The sequence below is a fragment of the Caenorhabditis elegans genome, chromosome III (assembly GCF_000002985.6).
Source record: "Caenorhabditis elegans chromosome III".
NCBI classification, from domain to species: domain Eukaryota; kingdom Metazoa; phylum Nematoda; class Chromadorea; order Rhabditida; family Rhabditidae; genus Caenorhabditis; species Caenorhabditis elegans.
The window spans coordinates 815,691-841,871 of record NC_003281.10 but is presented as its reverse complement, the minus strand read 5'-3'; the positions used below and the strand labels follow the sequence as shown (position 1 = coordinate 841,871).

General features: G+C 36.8%; 6 protein-coding genes, 1 long non-coding RNA gene and 3 other non-coding genes across 11 annotated transcripts; 4 read left to right on the top strand and 6 right to left on the bottom strand.

Moving 5' to 3' along the window:
* Positions 1–505: 505 nt before the first annotated feature.
* Positions 506–1,414, top strand: K02F3.9 (DUF148 domain-containing protein). Its single transcript, NM_064871.6, has 3 exons — positions 506–671; positions 718–880; positions 1,153–1,414. Exons 1-3 carry the CDS (start codon positions 549–551, stop codon positions 1,335–1,337), a joined length of 471 nt encoding a protein of 156 aa, NP_497272.1. The 5' UTR covers positions 506–548; the 3' UTR covers positions 1,338–1,414.
* An 866-nt stretch (positions 1,415–2,280) lies between these two features.
* Positions 2,281–6,121, top strand: dos-3 (Delta and OSM-11-like). Its single transcript, NM_064870.8, has 11 exons — positions 2,281–2,399; positions 2,447–2,530; positions 2,583–2,889; positions 2,939–3,154; positions 3,208–3,432; positions 4,061–4,207; positions 4,254–4,325; positions 4,369–4,453; positions 4,501–4,602; positions 4,649–5,103; positions 5,646–6,121. The coding sequence occupies exons 1-11, from the start codon at positions 2,366–2,368 to the stop codon at positions 6,055–6,057; spliced, it is 2,139 nt and encodes a 712-aa protein (NP_497271.3). The 5' UTR covers positions 2,281–2,365; the 3' UTR covers positions 6,058–6,121.
* Positions 4,650–4,816, bottom strand: K02F3.13. The gene has a single exon (NR_052054.1). It is a non-coding gene; the product is annotated as an Unclassified non-coding RNA K02F3.13 (non-coding RNA).
* On the bottom strand, positions 6,061–7,784 carry zip-2 (Transcription factor zip-2). The gene is made up of 5 exons (NM_001384015.3): positions 7,698–7,784; positions 7,404–7,567; positions 7,036–7,351; positions 6,659–6,979; positions 6,061–6,544 (listed from the first exon to the last, which is right to left on the bottom strand). Exons 2-5 carry the CDS (start codon positions 7,410–7,412, stop codon positions 6,264–6,266), a joined length of 927 nt encoding a protein of 308 aa, NP_001370329.1. The 5' UTR covers positions 7,413–7,567; positions 7,698–7,784; the 3' UTR covers positions 6,061–6,263.
* A 478-nt stretch (positions 7,785–8,262) lies between these two features.
* On the bottom strand, positions 8,263–8,437 carry K02F3.15. Its single transcript, NR_101784.1, has one exon. It is a non-coding gene; the product is annotated as a small nucleolar RNA K02F3.15 (small nucleolar RNA).
* An 87-nt stretch (positions 8,438–8,524) lies between these two features.
* On the bottom strand, positions 8,525–8,888 carry linc-37. Its single transcript, NR_101783.1, has 2 exons — positions 8,811–8,888; positions 8,525–8,748 (listed from the first exon to the last, which is right to left on the bottom strand). It is a non-coding gene; the product is annotated as a long non-coding RNA linc-37 (long non-coding RNA).
* Positions 8,889–9,594: 706 nt separating this feature from the next.
* On the top strand, positions 9,595–13,279 carry ceeh-1 (Epoxide hydrolase 1). The gene is made up of 6 exons (NM_064867.7): positions 9,595–9,975; positions 10,021–10,145; positions 11,757–12,038; positions 12,081–12,327; positions 12,983–13,054; positions 13,099–13,279. Exons 1-6 carry the CDS (start codon positions 9,601–9,603, stop codon positions 13,210–13,212), a joined length of 1,215 nt encoding a protein of 404 aa, NP_497268.1. The 5' UTR covers positions 9,595–9,600; the 3' UTR covers positions 13,213–13,279.
* Positions 13,280–15,463: 2,184 nt separating this feature from the next.
* On the bottom strand, positions 15,464–18,650 carry clec-149 (C-type lectin domain-containing protein; the record flags this gene model as incomplete). Its single annotated transcript, NM_064866.5, has 5 exons — positions 15,464–15,627; positions 16,119–16,326; positions 16,429–16,494; positions 17,592–18,015; positions 18,538–18,650. 5 exons carry the CDS (start codon positions 18,648–18,650, stop codon positions 15,512–15,514), a joined length of 927 nt encoding a protein of 308 aa, NP_497267.2. The 3' UTR covers positions 15,464–15,511.
* A 1,491-nt stretch (positions 18,651–20,141) lies between these two features.
* Positions 20,142–25,727, bottom strand: dac-1 (Dachshund homolog dac-1). 2 transcript variants are annotated; one of them, NM_001025958.4, is made up of 9 exons: positions 25,553–25,727; positions 23,256–23,533; positions 23,101–23,202; positions 22,788–22,894; positions 21,434–21,519; positions 21,277–21,391; positions 21,110–21,230; positions 20,868–21,060; positions 20,142–20,443 (listed from the first exon to the last, which is right to left on the bottom strand). In NM_001025958.4, exons 1-9 carry the CDS (start codon positions 25,599–25,601, stop codon positions 20,232–20,234), a joined length of 1,263 nt encoding a protein of 420 aa, NP_001021129.1. In that variant the 5' UTR covers positions 25,602–25,727; the 3' UTR covers positions 20,142–20,231. The 2 variants fall into 2 exon arrangements, with proteins under 2 accessions (NP_001021129.1, NP_001021130.1); NM_001025959.5 differs by lacking the exon at positions 25,553–25,727 and adding an exon at positions 24,311–24,402 and having other exon boundaries at positions 20,173–20,443.
* On the top strand, positions 20,803–20,823 carry 21ur-9579. The gene has a single exon (NR_052053.1).
* Positions 25,728–26,181: the final 454 nt, after the last annotated feature.

Sequence of the window (26,181 nt, the reverse complement as noted above, 5' to 3'; positions counted from 1 at the left end):
TCTTGGAAATTTTCATAACTTTTGAGAAAGTGTAGCTTTAGCCGGGTGGTTTTCCATTTTAGTCTTCCCCAGTTCTGATCTATGTTTACTAAAATTTACCGTTTTGACATGCATGGATTGAGTAGAAGAAACAATGGAGATAATCCGATTTTAATTGAACACAAAAACTTCCAAATGGGAATTTATTGTTTCATACTCAAAACACATCAAAGTAAGAACGATTTGATCTTTTTTGTTGTAACTTTTACCGAAAGGGTTCAAAGATACCCCTTTAAAAAAAAAAATATAAATTGATATTATGTTCCATATCTCTCAATAAATCTCTTAACCTAGGTAGCTACCATTCCACCTGAAAACAAATTTCACTAGTTTCCCTCACTTTTTGTTGTTTTTTCTCCCTCTTTTCTAAATATCTTATTTTTTCAATGCTGTAAAGTGATATAGTACATAAATGACAGAGACGCCTGATAGAAGATCGAGATGCCAACCAACACCAGCAACACGAGACCTTTTCATTTTAGACGGAACATTTTCGAAAAATACGAAAAATGACTTCCTCTAACAAGATTCTTCTAGTGTTTCTTTTATTCTTTTGTATTCAGGACGTTGCATCTGAAAATGGTCTTGACGTTAGTGCGCTCAGTGGAAAAAGCAAAAAGTTCTTTTTCGATGTGAGTGAATTTGGAAAAATGGTACAATTACACTGTAACGTTTAAGATGACAAAGCAAGTTATGGGAGTTCCATCATTGAAGCCAGAAAACCTGGCAGCCCAAGCGTTCTTCCGTAGTTTCTTGGATAAGTATACAAAGTTGGATGACAAAGTGAAAAATGATATGACACAGCACGTACCAAAGGCGACGAAACTTTTTGATGCAGCTGGTGAGTTAAAAAAAATTTTCGTGCGAAATAGTGCAAAATACGCTAATCCTGAAATTAGTCAATTTCCTATTAAACTCTATGATAGTAGACGGTCTTTTTTTAAAACTATTTTGAAGGAACTTTCAACACGGTTCTGACTTGAAAATTACGGTGAAAGTATTGGCTTGTTGTTGCCAGAACTGACAAACTAATAACTTCGGAACATCACTGCACAGAAAAATCACTAAAATCATATTTAATCTATTATTGGCCTACAATTCCAGCATTTTCAGCAAAAAAATACAACATTGACCCAAGTAGCGCATTCAAAATGCTCTCCACCTTTTTCGAGACTTTCAAGAAAGGAGCGTCTAGTGAAATGGCATCGAAGGGTCTTCAAATGGCTGGCAAACTCCTTGGCGGTAAAGGAAGTGGTGGCGGAGGTGGACTCTTGGGATTCTTGGGAACTCGTCGTTAATTTTTTTCAATTTTTTCTAAAAAAGGATTTGTAAGATAAAGTAGTGTTTTTTTATATAAAAATTTTGAAAGTGAATAGTTACAGTTTATATAGCTACACATGTTTCTTAATCTTCAGTTTGTGAGAGACTGAATTTTTGGCAGACTATAGTGCTTTCGCTTTGGGTGGATCTTTGCAGCATATTACGGAATAAGATTCATGCATATATTCCAGCAACAGTCAGCCGTGCCGTATCAAAAACAACAACTGGAAGCTTATTCTAGTTCAAAAAGACGTTTAAGTACCGCATACTATGGTATGCCTAAAACTCATCTAGAATTAGTCTATGGAACTTCAGGACTAATAGAGGAAACGGTAGTCAATATCAGGAGTAGTGAATTCAAGAACTAAATCTTTTCAAATGAAATAGGACACATATAAATAACGATACAACCAACAAAGAACAGGCAATATCAACTGATCACTTTCAGATAAAAACAATCACTAAAAATAGGGCACAACATCATCAGAATTCAGTACAAAGAAATCTGTTAGCGTCTTGCTTTATTTGTAAGGATTGTTTATTTACAGCACGTGTTCTCGTTATGGTAGAATCATGTGTAAATAAATTATGACGAGAACAGTTGATCGTTGATTTTTATGATATCACTTATCTGTTCGATGATCAAAAGTATGAATGGTATTCCTTGAAACTTGGAACTGAGAACGAATACTATATTGTTAGGAACTTGTAGAGTAATGATACATTTCCATGAAAACGAAGTGATCACTGACTGTAACCGTTTAGTCCTCGAAATGATGTCAACACAATCAATCTTCGACGGGTCTTTTGGGTGCAAATAATATTTCAACAAAAAAACATCGTATTTTCTCCCGCTGATTAGAAAGGGGGCGTTTGTCACTGACGATATATAAAAACAGGGAGCGATTTGTCAAAAGGACGGTTTTTTGTTATTTCGATCCACACTCTGTTGCGATCTGTTTTAGTCTATTCACTATTTTCCATTTTTTCTCATTTACATGTGACAATGAAGTCACTAGTATTTTATTTTTGGATATTAGGTAATTGTGATATTTTGATATGAGATGAGCAATCAACATTCTTTCAGCAACATTTCCAGTCTTGAATGCTCGTGATATGTTGGTTCGACGAGCGTGCGAGATCAATCCGGAATTTTCATTTTGTCGTAGACGTGAGTAACTCGTATCTCCTCAAAATAAAAAGTCTCACAACTCCATTTTCAGATACCACTACTCGCGAAATCCGCAGTGAAAGTGAGAAGAAGCATGACATTTTTCTCAGATGGGCATATGTCTCGGCAAAAGACGCGCAAGACATTGAAGACGTTGATGAGCTAGAAACATCCAGAAAAAAAATCTACAGTATACCTGATTACTGTACAAAATATTCAAACAACTTCAGTACTTATTGTTTGACTGGGAAACTTGCAAGTCTTGAGGGTTTGTTGGCCACTTTTTGTTCTACTTACATGAAAAATTGCAACATCAAGGGGATAGTCAAAGAAGACAAGTCAACTGCGAAAACTGAAAAGTAAGCTCACTTACCGTGGTTATAAATAATTTAGTTTTTAAAATTTAAGAGTATTCCCAACACCTCGACCATTCATCGGAGCGCTCCCTTCAAGTACTTCATCCCCAAAAGTTAGTTATTGTGACGGAAACATGGACCGTTACAAGAATGAATGTGAAAAGGAAGGGTTCCAGCCGGAAGTGTTCTGCCGGAAATTCAAGGAACAATGTGGGAAACTAGATACAATCGACGCGGATACCACAGATGATTTTGGCGATGATTCACTGTATGTTTTTCGAAATCTCAATTTCAAGACCAAGACTGATGTTTTAATTACAGTGAAACCCCTGACGAATTTGAAGAACATCAATCTCAAAGGATAGAGAAAAAAGGAGAAGAAGCGGAAGAAGCGAAACCAGAAGCACAAGGAGTCGGAACTGACGAAGTAACCGCGTACTGCACAAACTACGTGGAGAACTACAATTTCTATTGTGTCGGGGACATGTCTCCAGAACACGAAAAGTTTTGCAATTCGTACAAGAAAAACTGTCCCGATCGAGTTTCGTGAGTATCTGCAGATGGTTATGTTTTTTTTTTTGAATTTAATTTATTTTTTTTGTTTGAATTGTTTTGTTATTTGTTTGTATATAAAGAGTTGAGTCGTCTATTTTTGATACTTTCGTATACCTTCGGTTTTTTCTTACTCTGGATGTATCTCAAAACAAGATTGCATGGTTTCTGTAGTTGTCTAATTTTCTATTGGGAAGGAATGATTAAAACCTGTTCAGTTTATAAAGCCCCGCTAGTTTTGTTTTAACACCTGAAAAATATTTGCTTACAGTTGTGCATTGTTAGGCATTTTCGGAAGTATGATAGTTCTCTTTTACAAGAAGCTCTCCATTCTGTCCCTTGTTCACAACCAAAGCGTGCTAGCATCGCGAGAAAGTCAAAACTAGTTTATGAACATTTTTATACGCTTATTGTAAACAAACAACATTATTAAAATGCAAGTTTGAATTTGAAAAAGTATGTTTAGTCACTCCTTGTTAGTGCCAGAAAGCAGAGCAATTTTCAAATTTGACCAAGGGTCCGTACTTTTATTATTCAAATTGAATTTTATAGTTTGACTGCAGATGCTGTCTTTCAACAGATTCCTGCTGCTTGAATTAATTCCAGTCTGTTGCTGTTACAGACTAAAGCAATCCGGCTCGTTTTTGGGAAATGAAGGTGGTAATGAGGAGAGTAGATCATCAACAGGGGAAGATAAAACGTATTTGTATAAAGGGTCAAAGAAGGAATACTGTGAGAAGTTCAGCGTTAACTATGAATATTATTGCAAGTAAGTTGTTGAACGAAAAACCTTACGAATCATTTTTTTTTGCCAGAGGCAATATTGAAAATGCGGAAATCTTCACGAAATTCTGCCCTTCGTATAAAAAAGCATGTGTGCAAGAGCGGTGAGTTGACACACGCGAGTTTTTAAGCAAACTTCCATTGCAGAGTGCCAGCTAACCCATTCTCCGCTTCTAAGGGCCAAATACAATCAGCAAGTGGAACATCAGATTTCCCAGATTTAGACCATCCGGTAAAAGCTGTTAATATGAAATTAGGTGTATTTAAAAAAAATTGAAGTCCATTAGAAAATCATCAGCAGCAAGCAGACGTGCTAAATTGCTGAAAAGAAGACCGTGTTCCGCAGATTGTGATGAACGAATATTTCCACATTGTACAAAGGTTTGTTGATCTTTTTTAAAATTAATTCGAATTCAAACTAATCTAGGAATGCAAATGTGACTACGATTACCCAGCGGTTCAAAAGTTCTGCAACCCACCTCCATTGCCTCTATTTCTAAACACATGCAGACTTTGGTATTATGGATGCCCGAAATACGAGAGATACCATTATGCATCTCAGTTTATCTATTCGAAAGCAGAAAAAGGAAAAGTTTTGGAAGGACCAAAGACGTCCACAACATTCCAACTGTTGGCTCCTTCTGGTGAAACTTTACCGTATAAACCGGCATCTGCTCGAAGATTCAAGAGAGATTCTGACATGGTTTTTTGGCCAAATGATACTAGTTTATTTTTAGAAGACAATAAGAATGACACTGTCGATTTTGAAATGGAATTGAACCAAACTACAACAAAAAACGTTGATAAAGTAATAACTTTGAAGAATGGAACAACAGTTCATCTAATTGCGGCGCCACCACTTCCAAAGCAAACTAATTCAAGGTGAATTATTTCTATTTTCGAGTTAAATAACAAAATTGTTTTGCTAACTTTTTAGAGGGAATGTGTTATAGAAGGTGTTAAATTAAAAGCATAAGATTTAGATTATGTAAGCCTTAGTCGAAGGGTCAAAAAATCAGGAAGAGTTCCGAATTTAAGATTTGAAAATTAAGAACAAACGTCTTCAGACCTGCGCTTAAAAGCCTAATAACGACTTACACATAAAAATTCGAGTGATGGAATCTTAACTTAAAGGTATGCATCTAATAGTTAGGATTTAAACATAAAATCCTAATATTTAGTTAATTAAGTTTAACCGCCGATTCTGACGTTCCGATTTTTAGGTTCAAGTCCTAGGTTTTACGTTTTTAGGTTTTGAATTTTAGTTGCAGGCCCTGGAGTTTAGAACTTTAATTGCGACCTTGTCTCTTAGACAAACTCATATGATTAGGTTCTTAAACTCACAGGTTAGACTCTATAAATTGCTTTAAGAAATAATGAAAATGTTATATTTATTTCTAACCAAGTCGCAAATCTTCTTTCAGAGATCAAGTTCTAAAAGATGCCGATCAATCAGCTCCCAATCTTCCACGCGTGAAAAAAACTACAGGTGGTGCAGCAGTTCCAGTATTTTCGGACAGTGTGTTCTCCAATGCATTAGATCAATACAACTCTTTAACCGACTCTCGAGGAATCCTGCATCGCCCTCGTAGTAGATCACCATTCACTAAACCAGGGCTCTGGGAGCCGAATCCAGATGACCCACATAATCGCGATCATGCTAACAAATACTATTATCACCCGGAATCCGTGAACGTGGATTGGCTCCAGGGCCAAATCGCTTATGGTGCACATTGGGCCGTGCCAGCTGCTGGAGTTGGAGGTACTGATGGGTTTAGTGCTATTCACTTTCCCTCTATTGGAACTTTCCTTAATATTCCTGATGATTATGATTAATTATTTCTATTTTTCTACTTTATTTTGATTAATGAAAAGGAATATAAATACTATTTGCTATTGAGATGAGATGAGATAAAATGAGGTTGGTGAATAAGGGATAAGGGATAAGTAATGAGGAAAAAAACGAGAACAAAATAAAATTAAATTTGAATTTATGTACACACACAATAAAATGAGAAAAAAACGCGATCTGATTAATATATTTATCGCTTTACAAACATCATGACCAATCGCTTGTAGTCCTCGACTTGAGTCTCCAAGGTTAAAACCATTGCTTGAAGTTGAACTTTTCGCTTCTCTAGACGCTCTCTTTCCTCCTTTGATTCGCGAATTTTGGCTTGGCGCTTTTGACGAGATTTTTGGGATGCTAGATTGTTCTTATCCCGTTTATGACGGTAGTCCGATGACGAATCGGACGATACCGATGAAGTTTTGCGCCCACGTGTTATTGTCGTTTCAACTGTTGAGGAGGAAGATGATTGAACTGAAATGGTTTTTAATGTTTAAATTGAACAAAGAGCTGAGTTAAAGAATATATAAATGGGTTCAGACGATGACGTGGATTTTCCTAATTAGTGTGATACTGTCTTAAGCTTACTTTTATTATTGTGCACAAGCTGTGGAAAGAACTCGTCAACTGGATCAATGTCCGACGCTGGAGGAGAAATGTGTGAAGCGTTAGAAGGAGAGGCAATGGAATCATCATGAATGTAGGCGTCAAGAGATGTGATATCACAGCTCATGAGAGAATCCAGATCAAGAAAATCTGCATCTGGAGATGCAGCCGAGGAACTATTGGCGGCTGGTGGGAAGGCTTCTGGAACCGGTGGGAAATCGAATGCATAGTCGAAGGATGTGTACTCTGGTACATCAAATTCAAAGCTCCCGTGGGAAGCTTGTGGCGTGCTCATGTTGGGCTCTGAAAATTTTATTATTCAAATTATGATTCAAATTCGCTCAAATTCGCCAACTAACCGCTCAAATAACGGTCCGCTTTCGGTAGGGAACGTCGTGTCATTGTAGTCGTGTAGGTCGTTTGCTCGTCGAGAACCACAATTAAATCGCAATTTGGTTGATGCGTGAACTGTAGTGGAGATTGCTCGGCAGAATTGATCTGGTGAAGCTGAGGAACTGTAGTCGTCAGGCAATCCGGCAGGTTTCTGCAAGAGTTGAGGATCCGACGATGGTTGTGGTCGGCGTGGACTGCATCCTGGAGCGGTGAGTGGGCCAACGGCGGAAGTGGCGGCGACGGAGGCCAAGCCGAAAACCCGACGGCTAGTGGAGCCGATAGCTGAACAATTATTTGTAAAAATAAAATATTCGTCCAATTATGAAAAACTAACCGGCTCCATACTTGGCCTCGTCCATGAAGCAACACTGTTGACTGAACATGTTAAAATCGGTGGTTGTCTTTGCGTGATACATTGTGGAGAAAAGAAATCTTCGGGAAGGCCGTCGAAATCTAGTGACAAACGAGCTAGCTTCTAGCTAGGTGGGGAAAACTTTTCTGAAATATATTAATTATCGATTTTATTCGTTTTAATTTGAATTGTATTGATTTTTTATATTGGTGATCGCCACGTCATCGTCATAAGATAATGATTTAAAAAGGTAATTATTATTTGTATATGACAAACCTGGAGAAGGCGATGAAAGCGAACTGATGGACGTTTTGATTGCTCCGCGGACGGTGGCGGTCGTGGGACCTTGAAACTGGTCCCTTGCTGAAAAATACCACCGTTTAGGCAAAAGCATGTCAAAACAATCGATTCCCGTAAGCAAAATAGAAAAAAAAAACAAAAAGTCACCAATGGACAATTTGTCAAAACGAAAGAATGAGGCAGAGAAAACCCAAAAACCACGTTAGAGCGGACGCTCCACCCACTATTGCACAACATTTGGCAAGATTTCACATGATGTCACCCAGTCGGAGACAGACGACGGGGGTCGACAAGACACTGTGTGTCGCAAGAGGATTAGGGATGGCAGAGTGTGTTTGAATAGGACAGTGAGCGTGCGCCGACCGACACAGCCGACCAACAATGTGAACGAAGTGTGGAGAGGAATATGTGTTGATTCAGACCACAACCAAAAGATCAAGGAACTGAAACACACATTCTGACCCATCGTTGGGTTACTCAGATGGTGATCATCGGTACAAAAGTATAAATAGTATGAAAGTATTCTGATTCACATTGACAAAATTCATGAAGCATCTCTAATTGAACAAAAACTGGATTGCAGGAGGTCACAATTGATGATGATTGATTTCCAATTAGATATGGAAAATTGTTAGCTTCTCAAAAATACCTGAAGTACATGTAAAAAATTGTTCCCGTACCGTCCCAGAGAAATGTATGAAAAATAACTATTATTGTGATTCAAACAAAAATTAATCAAGCATTTATATCACAACCGACGTCACTACTTATCAAGTACGACATAATTTATTCAAATACATTGTGAATTTTTATATACAGACAAGATATGGTGTGAACTCATTACTTGTGCGTTCTATGAGCAAATTTATTAACATTTGCTTATTTTCGATATTTGAATTTAACACATAGGTATAATAACAACTTCATAGAACATATACATTCCATTTAAACAATCGCACATTGGACTTTTGCTTCAATTCTTCATAACGTCATTTGATAAGAATTGAAGATTGATAAGCGGAGTTTTCTGAGTAATCTTCGCTTTTTTCCAATGTTTACCCTGTTCAATAAAATGTATTTCTGACTAACCTTTTTGATCACACATTGCATTGACAGGACGTCGAAAGGGCGACTTGTTAGAAAATCATATGATCCATTTGAAGACTGAGAATACAAAATGTGAAAGATTTTCTTCAAATGAGTTCAGTTTATATAGTCCACTCTTGATGCAATGTTGTGCAACAGTATGTCACAAGATGTACCTAGTCACAAACTACTGTAGTTTCATAATTTTCAAAGCGGAGTACTCTCAACGTAGGAACAGTTTTTTTCGTTTATATTTTAAAGTTAATGAATCATTTATCCAAAAGGCTGCTTGCCAAAATTAATCAACATTCGACAAAGCTCCTGGTTGATTCAATTATAAAAAATAAATATTCAATTTTACATTTCTTCATTAATTTTTCTTCGATTTCCGTTTGTATGACTTTATGTTATTGAACACAAATAAGCGATTGCAATTGTTGCCAAGCAACCGGAAAAACCAGAAAAACAAAGACGTAAATTTGTAGTCAGAGCAAAATATGAAAATGAAAACCAAAAATAGAATGTGTCTGTGGCTTCAGCTTCAAAGTTCAGGAGATCAAAGGAAATTTTGAGCTAACTCCGGAGTTGGGATAATGTAGACATGAAAGAATAACAAAGAAGGCGCTGTAAAATGTGGGTGCATATTAAAACCACCAGCTCGAAATCCACAAAAGGATTTAAATATTTGTTGTTTTTCCTTGTTTTGCAAGCCAACACGCTTACACAAAATATTTAAGTATAGGATGTGAAATGACACTAGAAAATAAATGATCGCATTCTAAAAACTGACCAAATGTTGTTTGAAAGTATATACATACAATGTTTGAACAAATTTTCTAAATACAAGAAGTTTGTGTGCCACACTACATGTAATTGTCCCAATTACAAAATTATTGGTTATCTTCTTTACTTTTTGTGTCTGTGTCGGCCGATAAATTGTAGTCTTCCTCTCTCCCGTCACGACCTTGCGTTCGGTTCGTTTTCTTATTACTTGACAATGTTTCTCTATAGAATACTCGTCCGCCTCTTACAATTTTATTATTTTGTCAAATTCTCGGCAATTCTATTCCTGGGATTTGCGGTTAAAGGAAGATCATTGTTTGAGAAAAAGCAGCGGGAGAAGCCAAACGTTTTGGAAGGATGGGACAGCAGGTACATCAAGTTAAAGGTAAAAAATAGTTTTTTTTAAATTTTGCACTATGAAAAATTGCAGAAAGTGCGGCTTCATTATGTCCAAACTGGATCCGATGACAAACCATTAATGCTATTTATTCATGGATACCCCGAGTTTTGGTATTCTTGGAGATTTCAGTTGAAAGAATTTGCAGATAAATACAGGTGCTTTAAAAAAAAAATTACTGTTGAGAAAGACTTCGAGTCTAGTGGAATCACGGTTGAGGATGACCCACAAGTGAATTTATTGTTTAATCAAAGTTAATCAAAACAATAAAAAAGTCGGGACCCTCACGAGTCCGGCAAAGAGAGGAAAAAAATAGACCGGCATTGAGAGAAGAAAGGGAAAAAAAAGACTTTTAGGGAAATTAGAGATCATAGAATTAATTATAACCGTCAAACAAAATTATTCAGAACCGTGTTATGGAGGAATCAATAACTTTAACAAATTCACGGGGAGAAAGGAAATGGGGAGTATTATGAAAAATAGCATTCCAGACGGGGACGGTTGAGGTGAAAAAATCAGTAATTTTTGGTTTTGTACAAATAATAATCATAGGCCTTCTTTTAGACTCTGTAATTCTGATCAGATCGTTTAGATTTGGGAAGTAAGAGGTACCGCTTATGAATTTATAAAGAAGTAGAAGCTTTGCCTTAAGCCTTCGATGACGAATCGAGTAGATATTAAGAATTAGAAGACGGTTTTCATAAGAAGTAAATGAGATATTGCATCTTTGTAATACTTGTCGAGAGAATGATCTAAGAGGCTTTTCAAGATGAGCAGAGAGTTTAGAGTTAGGAGAGGGAGAGTAGACGACTGAGCAATATTCGATTATAGGTTTATTAATGTAGTTAAATCAAGAATATGTTGCATATTTTCCCCTTGTTGAAATTGGTACTTGTTAGCTTCATTTTGATCTCGCATCGTTGAACATCGATCTTCATCCATGACAGTTTTCGACGTTCCAGATGCACTTCTTCTGGTGTCAAACCTCCAAGGGCGTTTTTTTTCGATTATGACTCAAAACTTGAGGCACTATCTACATCTTCAAACTTTCCTAACTTGTCTAATCTTCTCTTCAACACCACTCTCTTCACAAATCTTACTATCATTTGTCATTGTTGGACTCCGGAAAACCACCTCACTTGGACATTCAACTTTGTCAGATTCACTAACTCTACTAATTTTCTCGGGGCACGGAGCACGGAGCACGGAGCACGGAGCACGGAGCACGGAGTAGAACACGAGTCATAATCGCTCAACGCCGTCAAACGCTCTTTGAGGTTTGACACCAGATTAAATTTACTATCATGGATAAATTTCGATGTTCAACGATGCGAGATCAATCTGAAAAAGTATCCATTTCAACGAGGGGAGGTGTTGGTTATCAAGATTATTAATTAAAAATCGAAACGTAAAAAAGACGGAATTTAAAATAAAATTATTAAGAATCAGTCGCTGCGTTTAAATGCTTGGACTTACCACAAAAGGTCCCCACGGCACGGTAACAAGGTTATTGTTATTTCATCTACTGATGTTTGCAACAAAAGAAATTTACTACGTTTTGAGCTGAACAATTAATGAAAACCTTCAAACCTTGCCAAATTGCATCATTTTGAAAATTGTGTAAAAATTTTTGTGAACATTTTGAAAATATGAAACTTTTTTAAATACTTGCGATTTTTGAAAACAATTTTTGTTGGAATTTATAAAAACTGTCTAGCTATGTTACCAAAACTATCGATGCGTGTAAGATTTATAACGTTAAATTCCAGATGTGTGGCAATCGATCAACGTGGCTACAATCTTTCCGATAAGCCAAAACACGTGGATAATTATTCAATTGATGAGCTAACTGGAGATATTCGAGATGTCATTGAAGGTCTTGGTTATGACAAAGCTATTGTAGTTGCTCATGACTGGGGAGGTCTTGTTGCGTGGCAATTCGCGGAACAGTATCCAGAGATGGTGGATAAGTTGATTTGTTGCAACATTCCAAGACCCGGGTCTTTTAGAAAACGAATTTATACCAGCTGGTCACAGTTCAGAAAAAGCTGGTGAGTATTCTGATGAGTGCAACATATCATTTACAACTTTAGGTACATGTTCTTCTACCAAAACGAGAAAATACCAGAAATGCTGTGTTCGGCTGATGATATGAAAATGTTGGAGCTCTGCTTTAGAGCCAAAGAAATTGGAATACAAAACAACAAGAACTTCACGGATGAGGATTTGGAAGCATGGAAGTATTCATTTTCAATGAATGGAGCCTCATTCAAATATCCTATTAACTACTATCGAAATATTTTTAATGCAAAGAAGCAACAGGCTGATTTAGTGTTGGAGGTACGGTTTGTTATATGGTCGCCCAATTTTTTTAAATTTAGGCCATTTTTACTAGAAGCAACGCATTTCATTCTGTTCAACACAAAAAATTCTATAACCGCCATTCATTCAAAATAACAGTAACTGTAGCAAAGAATCTGGAAAAAACGAGACGTCTTGAATTGGAATTTTGAATTTATAGACTTTTTATAGAGATAAAAATTCACAGATATGAGTTTTCTGAGACGGTGAACAAGATAAAGTATGTTTCTTTGATGAAAATGCTCATGATACCAGAGGCGTGTTGAACAAAATCAATAGTTTCAGTTAAATTTTTAAAATCCAGTTTGTGGTGTGTGCGGCAAATTTCAAAATTTGCCCAGTTCGGCAAATTCGGCAAATACACTTTTTTGAAATTTGCCGTCCTTCTCATATTTGGCAAATTTGCCGCACACCCTTGCTTGAGACCCTCAATCAAGGCTGAAGAAAGTCTATGAAGGTTGACACCAGTGCTGTGCGGCTCTCGGCTCTCGGCGCGAGCCGAGAGCCGAAAAAAAATTTCGACTTGGCTCTCGGCGCAAGCCGAGAGCCGACTTTTTTCAAGAGCCGCACAGCACTGGTTGGCACGCTGTATATAATGAAAGAAACTTCAACTGACCTTCATTCCAAATTTCAGATGCCCACACTTATCATCTGGGGAACTGCGGACGGAGCATTGGACATTGAAGCAGCCGTGGATAGTTTGAACGTGAGAAGTTCTGTAAGGATTTCAATAATTATTTTATGTTACAGACCCTCAAACAAGGAACAATGAAGAAAATCGAAGGAGCTTCACATTGGGTTCAACAGGATGAACCTGAGATGGTTAATGAGCATATAAAAAAATTTTTGAATAAGTATCAGTAGTTTTTTGTTTTTGAGAATTTGTTTTAAAGCTAATCATCAAAATTAAAATAAAGAAATTCTTATTGTGATCTACAAATTCATTGTGATCTACTCGTGATCTACAAAAACAAACGTCTCTTGCATTGTTTTTTACTCTGGTCGTCTAACCTACACACACAGACCGTCATCCGGAATGATACTTGGCACAGCGCCCGCTGTGTTGTGATCACTGCGCAACATGGTCCTCTTCCTTCCGCCCTCTGCGTCTCTCACAATAGAGTGTTGTCTGCGAACCGTTCGATAATTCTTGCGGTGCAGAGTTTTTTTTTAATCGTTTTTTGCTTTCAAATCCTCGTCGTTTTCATCTTTTCTGTTCCTTTCTTTTTCCATGATTGAAAACTGTTTATCGAAATAATTTTTTGTAGCTTTGCAAAGTTGCAAACATGTTTCGTTTTTCCTCACTTATTCCGACAGAGATTTCATTTACTTTCAGTGACCACCACCTGATGCCAGTACAAGCACCAGCTCACATGACTAAGAGAAGTTCCGATTAAGCCAACGGATACGAAAACATCAGATATTCGTGTTTGAGGTATTGCGCCTGTGTCTTCTGCCAGATTTTGACAATTTTTCATTTAGGAGGACATATCTATCTGTTGACAAGTCTCCCATTTGACCACTCCGATGGCTCCAATGCACCATATGAGATTTTGGCGACATTCCTTCCCATCAGTACAGAAACCTTCAAGTTTACAATTTCAATGAAAGAATTGAAAAACAGGCGCACTGGTTAATGGCGACTGTTGTCGATGTGGTCCGAAGAGAACTCTATTCATTGAATCTCCCGAATAATTACAGTAAGTTTCAGCTTGTTGAATTTGAAATAATTTTGTTATCTGTTTCAGCTCCATAAACAATTTCTACAATGAGAAGATTTCTGGAATTCCTTAGAACACTTGCTCCGCATGGAAATTGCCGTCGTCTTGAAGGAGCCGTTATTGGAAGATGGGACGAGTTGCCACGTCAAGCGATTGGAATTCTCATTGAGGACACTCGTGGTGGAACTCTTGGAAATTACATTGCCGCGGTGGGTTTAATCAAAAATATCGGGAGTACATACCACACTGGGTCATTTTGTAACTTGCTGGTGGGCTCAATCTCTGAGGCGTTGGAGGATGCCAAGCAGAATACAATGAGCATTTGCTCTATATGGAAATGCGGAGGGCACAGTCGAGAGTGGCTGGAATCCTGGTTCCACTGAAGTTTAAATATTCAAAAATGGAAAACATTATCTCATTTTCTTCACACTTTCCGCATACAGTTGGATTATTCTCTGTTAATTTTGCCGTGTAGGCAGGTATCATAATTGATCAACCATATCTAATTCTGGGCAATTCCACTCGTTTTTTCCTGGGCAGCTCCTTCTGTTTTTCAGCTAACTCGGGGGAAGGTCTGCTTAGAATACTATTCACTTGTGAACTGTTCATGACCCTTCTGGCAACAGTTGTGTTTTGATGTATTTTGATGGTTGGTGATGTCATTAGAACTTTGAACATTAGCTTAAACTGTACTCTTTGAAAAAATCATAAACTTTCAGTTACACACTGTTCTTTTCTTGGGTGTCTTTTTTTTTTTGAAATTACAGTTTCATATTGTTGTATAGTGATTGGAGTCGCCGTCAGAACTTCTAAAACTAGTTTACCCAGTGCTATCTCATTGGTACATCGAGCCGAAACTGTAATTTCAAAAATAATTGGGATCAAAATCACTTTCTATCGGTTGGTATTGCAGTGAAAGTTATACACTGTCCTCTTCTTGGGTGTTTTTTTTTTGAAATTACAGTTTCATATTGATGTATAGTGATTCGAGTCGCCGTCAGAACTTTGAAAACTAGCACAAAATTTTACGGTGCGATTTCAGTAAAAACCCATGTATAAGTTTCCCACAAAAATTTTATTGTAATTAAAATAATTGTGATCTACGCTTGGCCAAATTTCTCACGGAAAAGTGCATTAAAGAAGTTCGGCAAATTGGCAAAAACTTTAGACAAACCGAAAATTTTCGGCAAATTTGCTGAGTTTGCCGTGCTCGGCAAATATTGAAAAACAAGATTTGCCGCACACCCCTGGTCGGCAAACAGTCCAAGCTGAAAGGTATTGGAAAAAGTAGGTATTTTATGAAGAAAAGTGTTTCCACTAGTATTTTATGAAGAAAAGAGTCTGTAACACTTCGAAGCCGAATTCCTAGTCACCTAAAAAAAAATCTCTGATGTCAGGCTGAATTTTTATCATTTAAATTTTTTTGGTAATATAAATAACAATTAAATTTTTTTCTTGCATACAAATGGCCTAGTAATAATGCATAGTTTATCGGTCCACTGCCCACTGTGATCAACTTCTACACAATTCTCGTTGTGTTCCTGGTTATCCGGTTGTTCTGCAAGTTATCATTGTTTTGACCGTACAATCAGGGTTGTGCGGCAATTGTGAACAATTTTCTATTTTCATGCTCAAAATGGTGTAATCCTCTAAGGATTGATCACTTTCTTTTAGAAAATTACTAACCGAATACTAAAAAACAAGGTGAAATTTTTTCAATTTCTAACATATAATTAGGTTTGAAAATTGCCGAAAATGTCCGGCAATCAGCAATTTCGGCAATTGCCGAACAAATTGGAAATTTTGAATTCCGATTGCCGCACATCCCTGCGTACAACTTTTAAAAACTTGATTTTGAAAAGTTATTTAGTAGGCAAGGAGGTTATAATCTTTTAATTGATCATTCCTTATATTTTGTTTAAAAAGGATAATAAACCTTGTCAATTTGAAAAAGTTTCAGCAACGGTGGTTCTACAGTGAGCACGGTAATTTAACTTTTTTTAATGTTTCCAAACTTAACCTACAAAGTTGAATTTTTTAAAAACTAACTTTTTCCCCATTTATAAAAATCGACAGGCGTCCCGTCAGAATTCCTGAATACATTTTCTTTCTGTATATCATTAACTCCAATCCACGCAGTTTGATTTACAGGCACAAGTCGCTGAACAAATCCGAGCTCAAGTCGCGAGTGGATGGATGCCAGGTGTGCACCATATCCAATGCACTTCTCAGATGCGGTGTACCAACTTTCTTCACGCTGGAAGAGAGTGTTTATTGTTAGCTACTATAGTTCAAACTATCAATATTGGGTTTAACGTCAACGGAAATCCAAAAATTCTCGAATTGATTCTAAACTAACCTGAATAAAAAAGTACTCCAAATCGTTATTTGTTATTCGAGGTGCTTGCAAATAGTCGAGGTGCCTCTGAATGTTTAAATCCCTTTAGTTATCAACTTTCGCTTTTTTTTGCTTGCGTCGGTGTTATCACTACGTTTGTTATCCAAAGTGTTATTTTTCGTATTTCGGCTAATTAATTTAGTGCGCTTGAATAAGTTTAAAACACAGATTCCAAGTAAGCTGATATATTGTGTTTTGGTTTGGAATGGTACCATAAATATATCTAAGTATATTATAGTAGAAACTTAAGTTATAATATTGAATTTTTACAATGTGTTGAAAAATTTAAAATGTATCGATTTTTAACTAAACGCAATAAATAGTCTGATAAGGTTTGAGCATCAGGCAAAATTCCTAGTCTATCTTAGGTGACCAATAAGAATAATTTAGTGACAGAGTAGAAAAAAATCGCTCTGAAAAACTTTCTGTGCATTTTTTCATAACTTTCGAGGCCCGTAAAGTGGCTCCAAATGTGATTTGTTTCAGATTTTTCGAAGATTTCTAGGATGTTTAGGGGGCCTGAAATTAATCGGAATTTAAAAAAAAATTTTATTTTTTTGAAAACATCTGAAATTTTTTCACCCAACTCCATCAAGGGATTTTTCCTTTTTTTCCAAAAGAATACAAATTCCCAAAAGCTTCCAGAATACTTGTCTACCTTGAAATAGCCTAAAAATCATAAAAATTTTCAAAAATTATTATTTGGAGCAACTTTACAAGCCTTTAAAGCTGTGAAGAAATGGACTGATTGTAATTTCAGATCGACTTTTATTCAGTTCAAAGTGCTCCTCTGCCTTTAAAATTTTCGTAGGGACCAAAAAAAGGCCTCTTTCAAATGACATACTCGGCAATTTGGTTCTCCTATCTTTCGCACTTCTTCACCTTTCTTTCGCACTTCCACTGCTATATTTCGCCGATATAATCTAGGCGAAAAAAGGGTGAAAGATAGGTGAAAAAAGGGTGAGGAACAGGAGAACCAAACTGCCGAGTAGGTGTTATTCCAAAGTTTGAGACTAAGTAAATCCACTCACCATGCTAGCTCAAACACGGTTTGTTCGAATTCATTTTGTGAATCAGTTCTCAATTTAAATTTTCAAGAAACAACCCAACTAAATTTAGCAAACCTTAATCTCGACGATATCCTTCGTTGTAATCCTTTCATATTCTCTAAGATCGGTTTCAAATTGTTTTCGAAGGTCTCCAACCCCCTTCTCCGTCTCATACTGTGCATGCATCTTCACTTCATATAACTTTTTGTCGAACTTCGCCTCTAATGCTTCAATGTCGTGATTACAGTTACATCCTTGTGAAATTTGTGGAATCGGCATTGGAACTGGCGGTCTGATAGGACTTATCGAGTTGCGATGGTATGTTCGACTATACGGACGTGGGTAGGAGTATGGGTTGCCGTAATCTGCTTGGGGAGTGTTGTCTGTTGGGAATTCAGACCGTTGTAGGGATCGTCCACCTCTACTCTTCTCTTGTGTTCCTTCTTCGCAATCGTTGATTATATCTCGTAGGCACCTGATCTCTGCAGCCCAGTTAAACCTGCAAGATTTTTATAGTAGGCAGGCAGGCACGTTTTCAAGTTCCTAGTAACATTTATTTTGGCTCAGACATAAATGTTTCAGACTGAACCATTCACTATTGTTTCTGTTACGCAACGGCGCCCGCGCCGGCCTCACGGCGTCACTCACGCCGCATGTATCCGACTGTATAGTGCGGGGTGGTACCCCGAACACGTCAACAACGACTTTTTCGCACTACGTTGCGCACACTAGGGTGGCGATAAGTGGCAACAGGTCGACCTGCCTATTTCACAGCAGAGCTTCACCAACAATTCAATCATAGTTTTGAAAATAAAAATTACATTAGCATGATCCATTTACTCAAATTTTCTTTCGAGGTAGACACTTTATTCATTGAAGTTGCTCAAAGATAGGCTAGGTCGACCTGTTGCGACCTATCGCCACATAGCACACGTGTCGGCGTGAGGCCCGCATTTCGCGCCTCACTCAGTTGGGAGCCCTGGTTTTTGTGAAACACTTTTTAAAAATGAATACAACTCACCCAAAGCCCTCGCAGAGGTGCTTGTTTCCCGGGGAAAAGGTAGGCAGAGATGATCCTGCTGGTTGATAGAGTATGTTTAGTAATACCGGTAATAAAATTAGTGAAGCTGTCATCTGAAATTTCAATATATAAAATAATGCCACATTTCAACTTTTCGACCTAAAAATGTTTCAGTGCAATTTAGCACTACTTTCGAAGTTTTGAAGACATTCAATATCCAAGGAAATTTTAAAAAACAGGTTTTTGAAAAGAGTTTTAGATTGTCAACCTACTTGTGAGCACTTTTTAGAAATCGAAAGTCTAAATGTTTTTGGTGCATAAGAATCTTGAAATTAGTGCAAAGATACTATGAAAAAATGTTAAAACAATTTGTGTTATGCCGCTTAAAATTTTGCTTCCTACCGTTTTAAAATAAATACTTAATTTTAAAAAATCTAAAACACAAAAAGAAAATGGCAGTTGCTGTGCGTAAAAGCATCTTAGAGACAAGAAACAAAAAGTACACATTGGGTAGAAAGTTTATTGGGTATCATAAAGAAACAAGCCCTCTTCCATTTCTCCCATAAATCAGGTCAATGGGACATGAGGACACCCGGAGCAAATGGAAAGGAAAACTTTGAGCAAATGATGGATCCAGGAGAAAAGAGAAGTGTGGATTGAGAGAAGGGGAAAATTTGGGAAGATATAAAACAGTTGGCATTTCTTTTTTCCATCACGCTTTTTGATATCTTTCTGGTGGAAAAATAATGAAAAAAAAACGATATTGTTGTGGTCAAGCAATCCTGTTGGACTTTGTGCACAAGACACGTTGTGATCGAAACAAATTTTGTTGATTTGAAAAGTTTCCGATCCTTTCTGATATAGCTAACGAGTACTTAGAGAGGTCCATTTCAGTTTTTATCTGGAATTTTTTCACAACAAGGTTCATATACGAATTACACAAGCCAATTCTTATCGCTTTCAAGTAGTCAAAATAAATCATATTTGGTTTTCAGAAAAAAATTCAACGAATTTTAACACTTTAGAGGTAATCAGTAATAGTCGAATTTTGATGCATTCAAATTTTGACCAGATTCATTCTGAAAGTGCGGAAAATCAGTGTTATTGTTGCAGGGGAGCAACAATAGTCAAACATACACTGTTAACTTTCCGACGCACTCTAGATATCCCATCAGCCGTCTTAAAAAACCAAAGTTCGCCACTTGTGATCCATCTTGTCAATGCTTATCCCAACACAACAAATATGATGAATTATTTCCTGTGTCAGTCAGTGAAGCGCCCCGCAGATTCCGATCATTCAATATGTGGGGAGGCTGGGGGAGGATAATCCATCATCTCATGCCCGCAAAAAATCAAAATTTTGATTTCTGGATCTTTTAAAAATCTCGAAAGAAGTTTACCACTGTGGAGTCCTCCTGGTTGCTGAAAAAATCCTCCTGGTTGTTGAAAAATATGCTTAAAAAATTCAGGCTGGCGCGGGTGCCGTTGCGGCGACCTCATGGGAGTCTTACGAAAAACGGTTGGAATCGGAAGATGAAAGAATCGGAATACGCGAAAATGTAATTTCTATTGTCTTCCATTTTTTGTCAACAAAATCGCAATTTCATATGACAGTTTATTTAGTGCTTTTTTCTACACAAAAATACTTAGTTCGTAATTCTGAAAAAAATTGAATTGATTTCAAAAAAAAAGCTTCAAAGTTCCACAGAATTTCCGTCCGAAGACTGCTCCTCCTTTTCCTTATATCTTCTCAGGTCCGCATTCGCCAGCAATAGTTGTTTTTTGACATATTTGTAGCGTTTTTCGAAAGCCGTGCATTTCTTGTTCTGAGTTTCGAGCTTTTTGCGCAAATCGCGTTCTTCTTGCACAATCTTGTGAAAACTCTCTCGAAGAACTTGTATTTCGCCTGAAAACTTATTTTTTGAATTATTTTTGCTACGTAGTTTTTTTTTGTTGTTATATCAATCAAAAATTCGCCCTATCCGTTCAAAACATATTCACTTATTGTAAGAAAAAACTGATATCATTCATTAAAATGTTTCAAAATAATATTGGTTTCATTTGGCTTCCCTTAATAAGTAAAATACCGGATTAGACTTGAAATACATTTCAAAAGAGTGGAATTTCAGAAAAAGAGAGATTTGTCTGAAACCTTATTCACGATTAGTCATGGAAGGCATTGGAGATCAAAAAAGTAGGATTAGTAAAAATACTTTACAGTTATCAGGTCTTGAGAAATAAGTGACAAGAATAGTTTTAAAATGTTTGGAAATGTAGGACCCTTGCAATGAACCATGTGTTATTCAAGAAGAATATAGTCCAAAACTCACTTCGCTCTTTCCATAGCTCTTCTCTTTCATGCTTGAACTGTTGGCTAGCAAGTTCAATTAAGGACATTACTTTATTCATCATAGAAGCTTCATCGTTTTTGCCACTACTACTACTACTCCCAGCCTCCATTGACATTGACAATGAATTTGAGTTGGAGCCACCACGATCACTAACAGACGTGTTTGGTGAGGACTAAAATGTTTAAGGTTGGATGCAAACAAACTATAAATGTGTGCCTCACATCTTCTTTTCTCATATTTTCTAAAGAATCTGAGTCATTCTCAGAATTTCCTCCACTTTTACTTAGATTCAATGGCGTTATATCATCAGCGTCTCTCTGATTTTGATCATCATCATCTGCTCTAAACATTGCTGAAGTTATGAACAATAGAAAATGACTCGACTAACCTCTCAAAACTATTTTTCGTCTTCTGAGAAAGCGCAACAAAGTGTTGCATCAAAATTTGTTGAGGCGTCATTTGCGGTTGCATTAGTTGGTTGAATACGGGCCCATTCACAGGCTCTAAAAAATTGAATTAATCGAGTATATCTGTGAAAAGTTTACCTGAATCCGTTTTATCTTTCTTAATTATTACTGCGCCGTTATTCCAATCATCAAAGCTTCTTTTTGATGGGCGCCCAGGGCGGGTACTGAAAGCGAAGGATTAGTAATATTTAGATGTACTTCTTAAATTTAATGATTTTTTTGAAATTCAGGAGCAATGTTTTCGGGACATTAATTTCAACTATTAGTGCCTATTGAATCTCTGAACTAATGCTCTAATGATTTGCTAATATATTTACTAGAGCTATTTTTTCCCAAAACTACGTACTCAACAGTAGCAGTCAATCATTTAAAGTTTGATCCTTTATGCTAAACTTCTACGAAAACCGGGTTAACCTTGGTAAATCTTCATCCAGGAGGGACGCTTTTTGCAATAGGGCTCCCATCAGAGGTGGGCGGATATTTTTTTCGGATATTTTCTAATAATGAATTTATCAATAAGTATTGATGTAGTTATTCTGGAAGAAATGTATCCGAACAAAAGAGTAACTATTAAGCAACATTTTAATATGATAAAACCTAGGAAAATTCTACAAGTTTTCTGTATAAACGATATGCAAGTCCATTATCCGATATCCGTAATATCCGATATCCGATGTTGCTCGGCTAATAAGTTTTAAGGTCTCGGTAAGGAAAACTTGTAGAATTTTTCTAGGTTTTATCATATTAAAATGTTGCTTAATAGGCCCCCCCCCCCCCCCCACTCTTTGGTTCGGATACATTTCTTCCAGAATAACTACATCAATATTAATTGATAAATTCATTATTAGAAAATATCCGAAAAAATATCTGCCCACCTCTGGCTCCCATGAGGTCGCCGCCACGTCGCCTGCGCCAGCCTCACGGCGTCAATCACGCCTCATTTATCCGAATGTATAGTGCCGCGCTGAACCCCGAATGTGTCGGCCGCTTCCAAATAATTAGCTTTTCGCACACCGTTGTGCACACACAGCGGCGTCGACGTGAGGCCCGCATTTCAGCTGGGATCCCTAATGTAAGTGATAAGGAAACAATTCTCGTGAAACACCTTAGAAATCACCTGTCAGAAGTTGTTTCTTCGGTAGGAGGTTTAAAACTCTCCATATCATACTCTTCATAAAAAACCAATCTTCTACCAACTGGAAAATCCATTTTTTTCAAAGTAAAATAACTTGTCGTAGTTTCTTCTGTAGCTTGGAAAATAGGAAGTGAAAAAACCTCTATCTTATGAAGCTAAGCGCATAGTAATAGCGTAATAGCATTCGCCTGACTTGACAGAGTTATCAGAAATCAAAATTTCCAAGCCAAGTTTGATGCTACTTTGGAAATATGACACTTTCATCACCTGATGATCCCAAAAAGTAAAAACGCCCACCAAGTGCTTGTACAATCGTCATAGAGTTTCTCGAAATCCGAAGTCTTGAGTAGTTTACATCGGTTGACACCCGGCTGGATAGCTCCAAGTGATCGAAGGGCGCGCACCTAAAAGTCGTGGATGGTGGAGATTTTATAGAAGGATAACGATAAAATATCCGTATTTGCATGCGGATTATGAGAGATTTTTATTTTCTTTAAAAAAGAGATTAAACATCAGATTCTTTTACGGGTTATTTAATTGGTTTAGAATATTGTCAGTCAGGTGAATTTTCAAATTATTCTAAAATTTGTTAGTGGACAAGAATTTTTACCTGTTCTACATTGCAAACCATCGGATGAATGTACAACCGTTTGAGTTTAGTGTATACCGTATGAAGTCCTCCTACCATATTTTTGAGAAATACCTCGTACACCTAAACTTCTCATGTCTTCTAGACTATTTCGTTTTCACAAAAAAAGCTCATACCTGAGGCAAACAAATCATTTCTTTGCCGTTTATGTCAAAAGCGGCGACGTTATGCCCGCGGAACTTGATCAACTTGGCTGCAACATTACAAGAACCATTCAGTGAAGATGAAGAGCCAGAAGAGGACAACGAGGATTCACCAGATGAATCTGTAGTGTCACGTGGTGAGGTCGAGGATTCTTGATACTCATATGGAGATAGAAAATTGGACGAAGAAGTGTTAGATGAGGAATTGTTCGATGAGGAAGAAGAAGAAGATGGGTTGATCACGAATCCGCCTGGAATTTTTAATTTTACACTCTTTCTGTTCTTTTTGGAAACGCTTGGCATACTACATTTTATGGCTCAGCTTAAAGGTGAAGTAGCGCCATTGGGGATTTTGTCTAAATACATTTATAATGATCCAGAACGACTTAATATAATAATAATACATTCCAAAAAGTTTTAGATTTTTTATAATTTCCGGACAAATTTTTGCAAAGTGCCAAAAAAAAAAAGAGCTTTTAAGGAGATCCAAAGCAATGTCGCATGTTCCGACCCCTACAATGTTTTAATAAAAATAATAAAAACAAAATTGCAGTATAAAAAAGTAGGAAAAAAAATTTTTTGGTCGACTTCCAAAATTATGAGTGGCAAAAACTGAGTAATTGTCACTTTTTGACAGTAAATAAAAAAATTTCAAAAAATTTTTGAAAAGTTTTTTTTTTATTATGATATTCTGTCATTTTGGCACCTATGAGTACTTTTTAACACTTCCCCCACTGGTGCTACTCCATCTTCAAATATTCTGCAAGCTCTAATCGCTGTTGATGCATCTTAATAACCCAAATACTACTTTTTCGGCAATTTTAAGAGTTTTCACTCAATCCTACCAAAAAATTTTTAACTAACCGAATTGCTTATCTGCCTAATATAGTAAACACCTCTAAAACATTGAAATTGTTTTTCAAAAAAATTCCAAAAAAATGGCGATAAGTTTAGTTTCGCCGCTTAAACTATCACTACAACTCTCAAATCTGAAACAACATGCGTTATTAGACCATGTGTACATCAACCTCTTTCATCGATATCCATATAATCAAATACTGATAATAGTTGTAAGCAATAGGTAGAATTTGTATGTTTGATGTTGATGTGAAATGGAATAGGAATTGAAGTGAGCGCGAAAATAAGGTATCCTCATTTTTCTCTGGCACAACCCCGTTATCCCACCGACAAATCCGGATTACCATCCGAAAATCCTCACACAGGTAATGTACGGGTGATTTTCTAATATTTCTAAGTGCTCCTACACATAAATATTTACCGATTTTTCGTTTTTGATAGAGTAAGCATGTATTAGATGACGCTCATGTGGGGAATAAATAGGCAAAAAAAGAACTGACGTACTTATTGATGACATACCTAGTCTATTTCGTAATGGTGATCAACCCTATTGTTCCAGAATTTCTACGTCACAATTTCATTTGAAATTAAGTTTAAAGTCAGCTTCGATTATTGATTCCGAGCTTTCTGGGAAAAATATCTTCAAGAAAATGACATCACTTTTTAGAGAGCAATGAAAAATTGATATACATACGTATCAGGGGAGAGCAGCAAGTGCCGTTCGGCAAATTTTTTTGTTTTTTAATTTTCAATTCCGGCAACTTCCAAAAACAATGTGCAAAGCTATAATTTGCCGAACATTTACGGCAATTGCCGTTTTTTCGGAAAAATTCGGCAAATCGGAAAATAGCCGGTTTGCACGATTTGCCGGAAATTTTCAATCCCGGCAATTTACCGATTTGCCGGAAATTTCAATTCCGGCAATTTGCCGACTTGCCGGAAAGAATTGCACAGTATCTCCTTGCACGTAAAAATGATTTTCGAATGACTTGTATGCTCTAATGCGGTGTGAGAGCAATAGATGCTGCAAGACTATTGAGATAATACAATAGTTTGTTACTTTAAAGGAGTAACTTACTCTACAACGCTTACTTACATAATCCACAAAGAAAATTAGAAAATTAGTATGTTTTAAAAGATCGTCCCAAGGCGTCCGCTACTCAAATTCATGTTTCAGGTTATAACAAGTTTCTTAAAACGAGAAAAAAAAGTCAAAAACTTTTTGACGCGAAAAATGTAGTTCTATATCAAAGAAAAATCTCTCTTCTTTATTTTGAATTGGAGTCAGAATCAGTTAGATATTCTAAAGTTTATTTAAAAAAATTTCTTTCAAAAAAGTCTAGCTTAAAACGTCAGAAATTGTCACGGAATCAAAAGGGCTCATTTTTTAACGGTTTGAAATTTTCAAATACCTGCAGCAAGTTTTTGAAAATATCCGCCAAGTTGGCTGAGTTCCTGCATTGCTGCCAGCGAATTCATTCGAATGGTTCAAGAAGACACACGAAACTCTTCACATTCAGATGAAAGAAATTCGCAACTGAATGGTGAAATGTGGTTGCCATCATTTCGCAGATTAGGATCTTGAAGACAGGTGAAGACGAAGACGAAGAACTGAATAGGAGTTCTTCTGTTCATTACATTACAGGACATTCCACCTTGAGACAAACTTAGTTTATTGCTATTGCTATTGAATGAAGGAGGAAAAGAAAAAGGAGGAAAGGAATGAGAAAATCGGCATGAATGGATTTTTTTCTAATTGATTTGTAACCTGAAAATAGATTTTGTGGAGAAGTTTGTCTTATACGAGAAATTTGAATATTTACCTTCTCGTCATCAATTTCAGTCAGAGTAAAATTTAAAAAAAACATTTAATTTTAATTTTAATTATTGTTTTGACTATGAAATGTCCCTGTGGTGGATTTTGCTATGAAAAGTATTTGAAATTAGTGCCAGTGGGCGGTGGGTGGCAATTGCCGTTCGACAATTTTTTTGTCAACAAATCCGGCAAATCGGCAAATTGGCGGTTCGCCGATTTATCGGA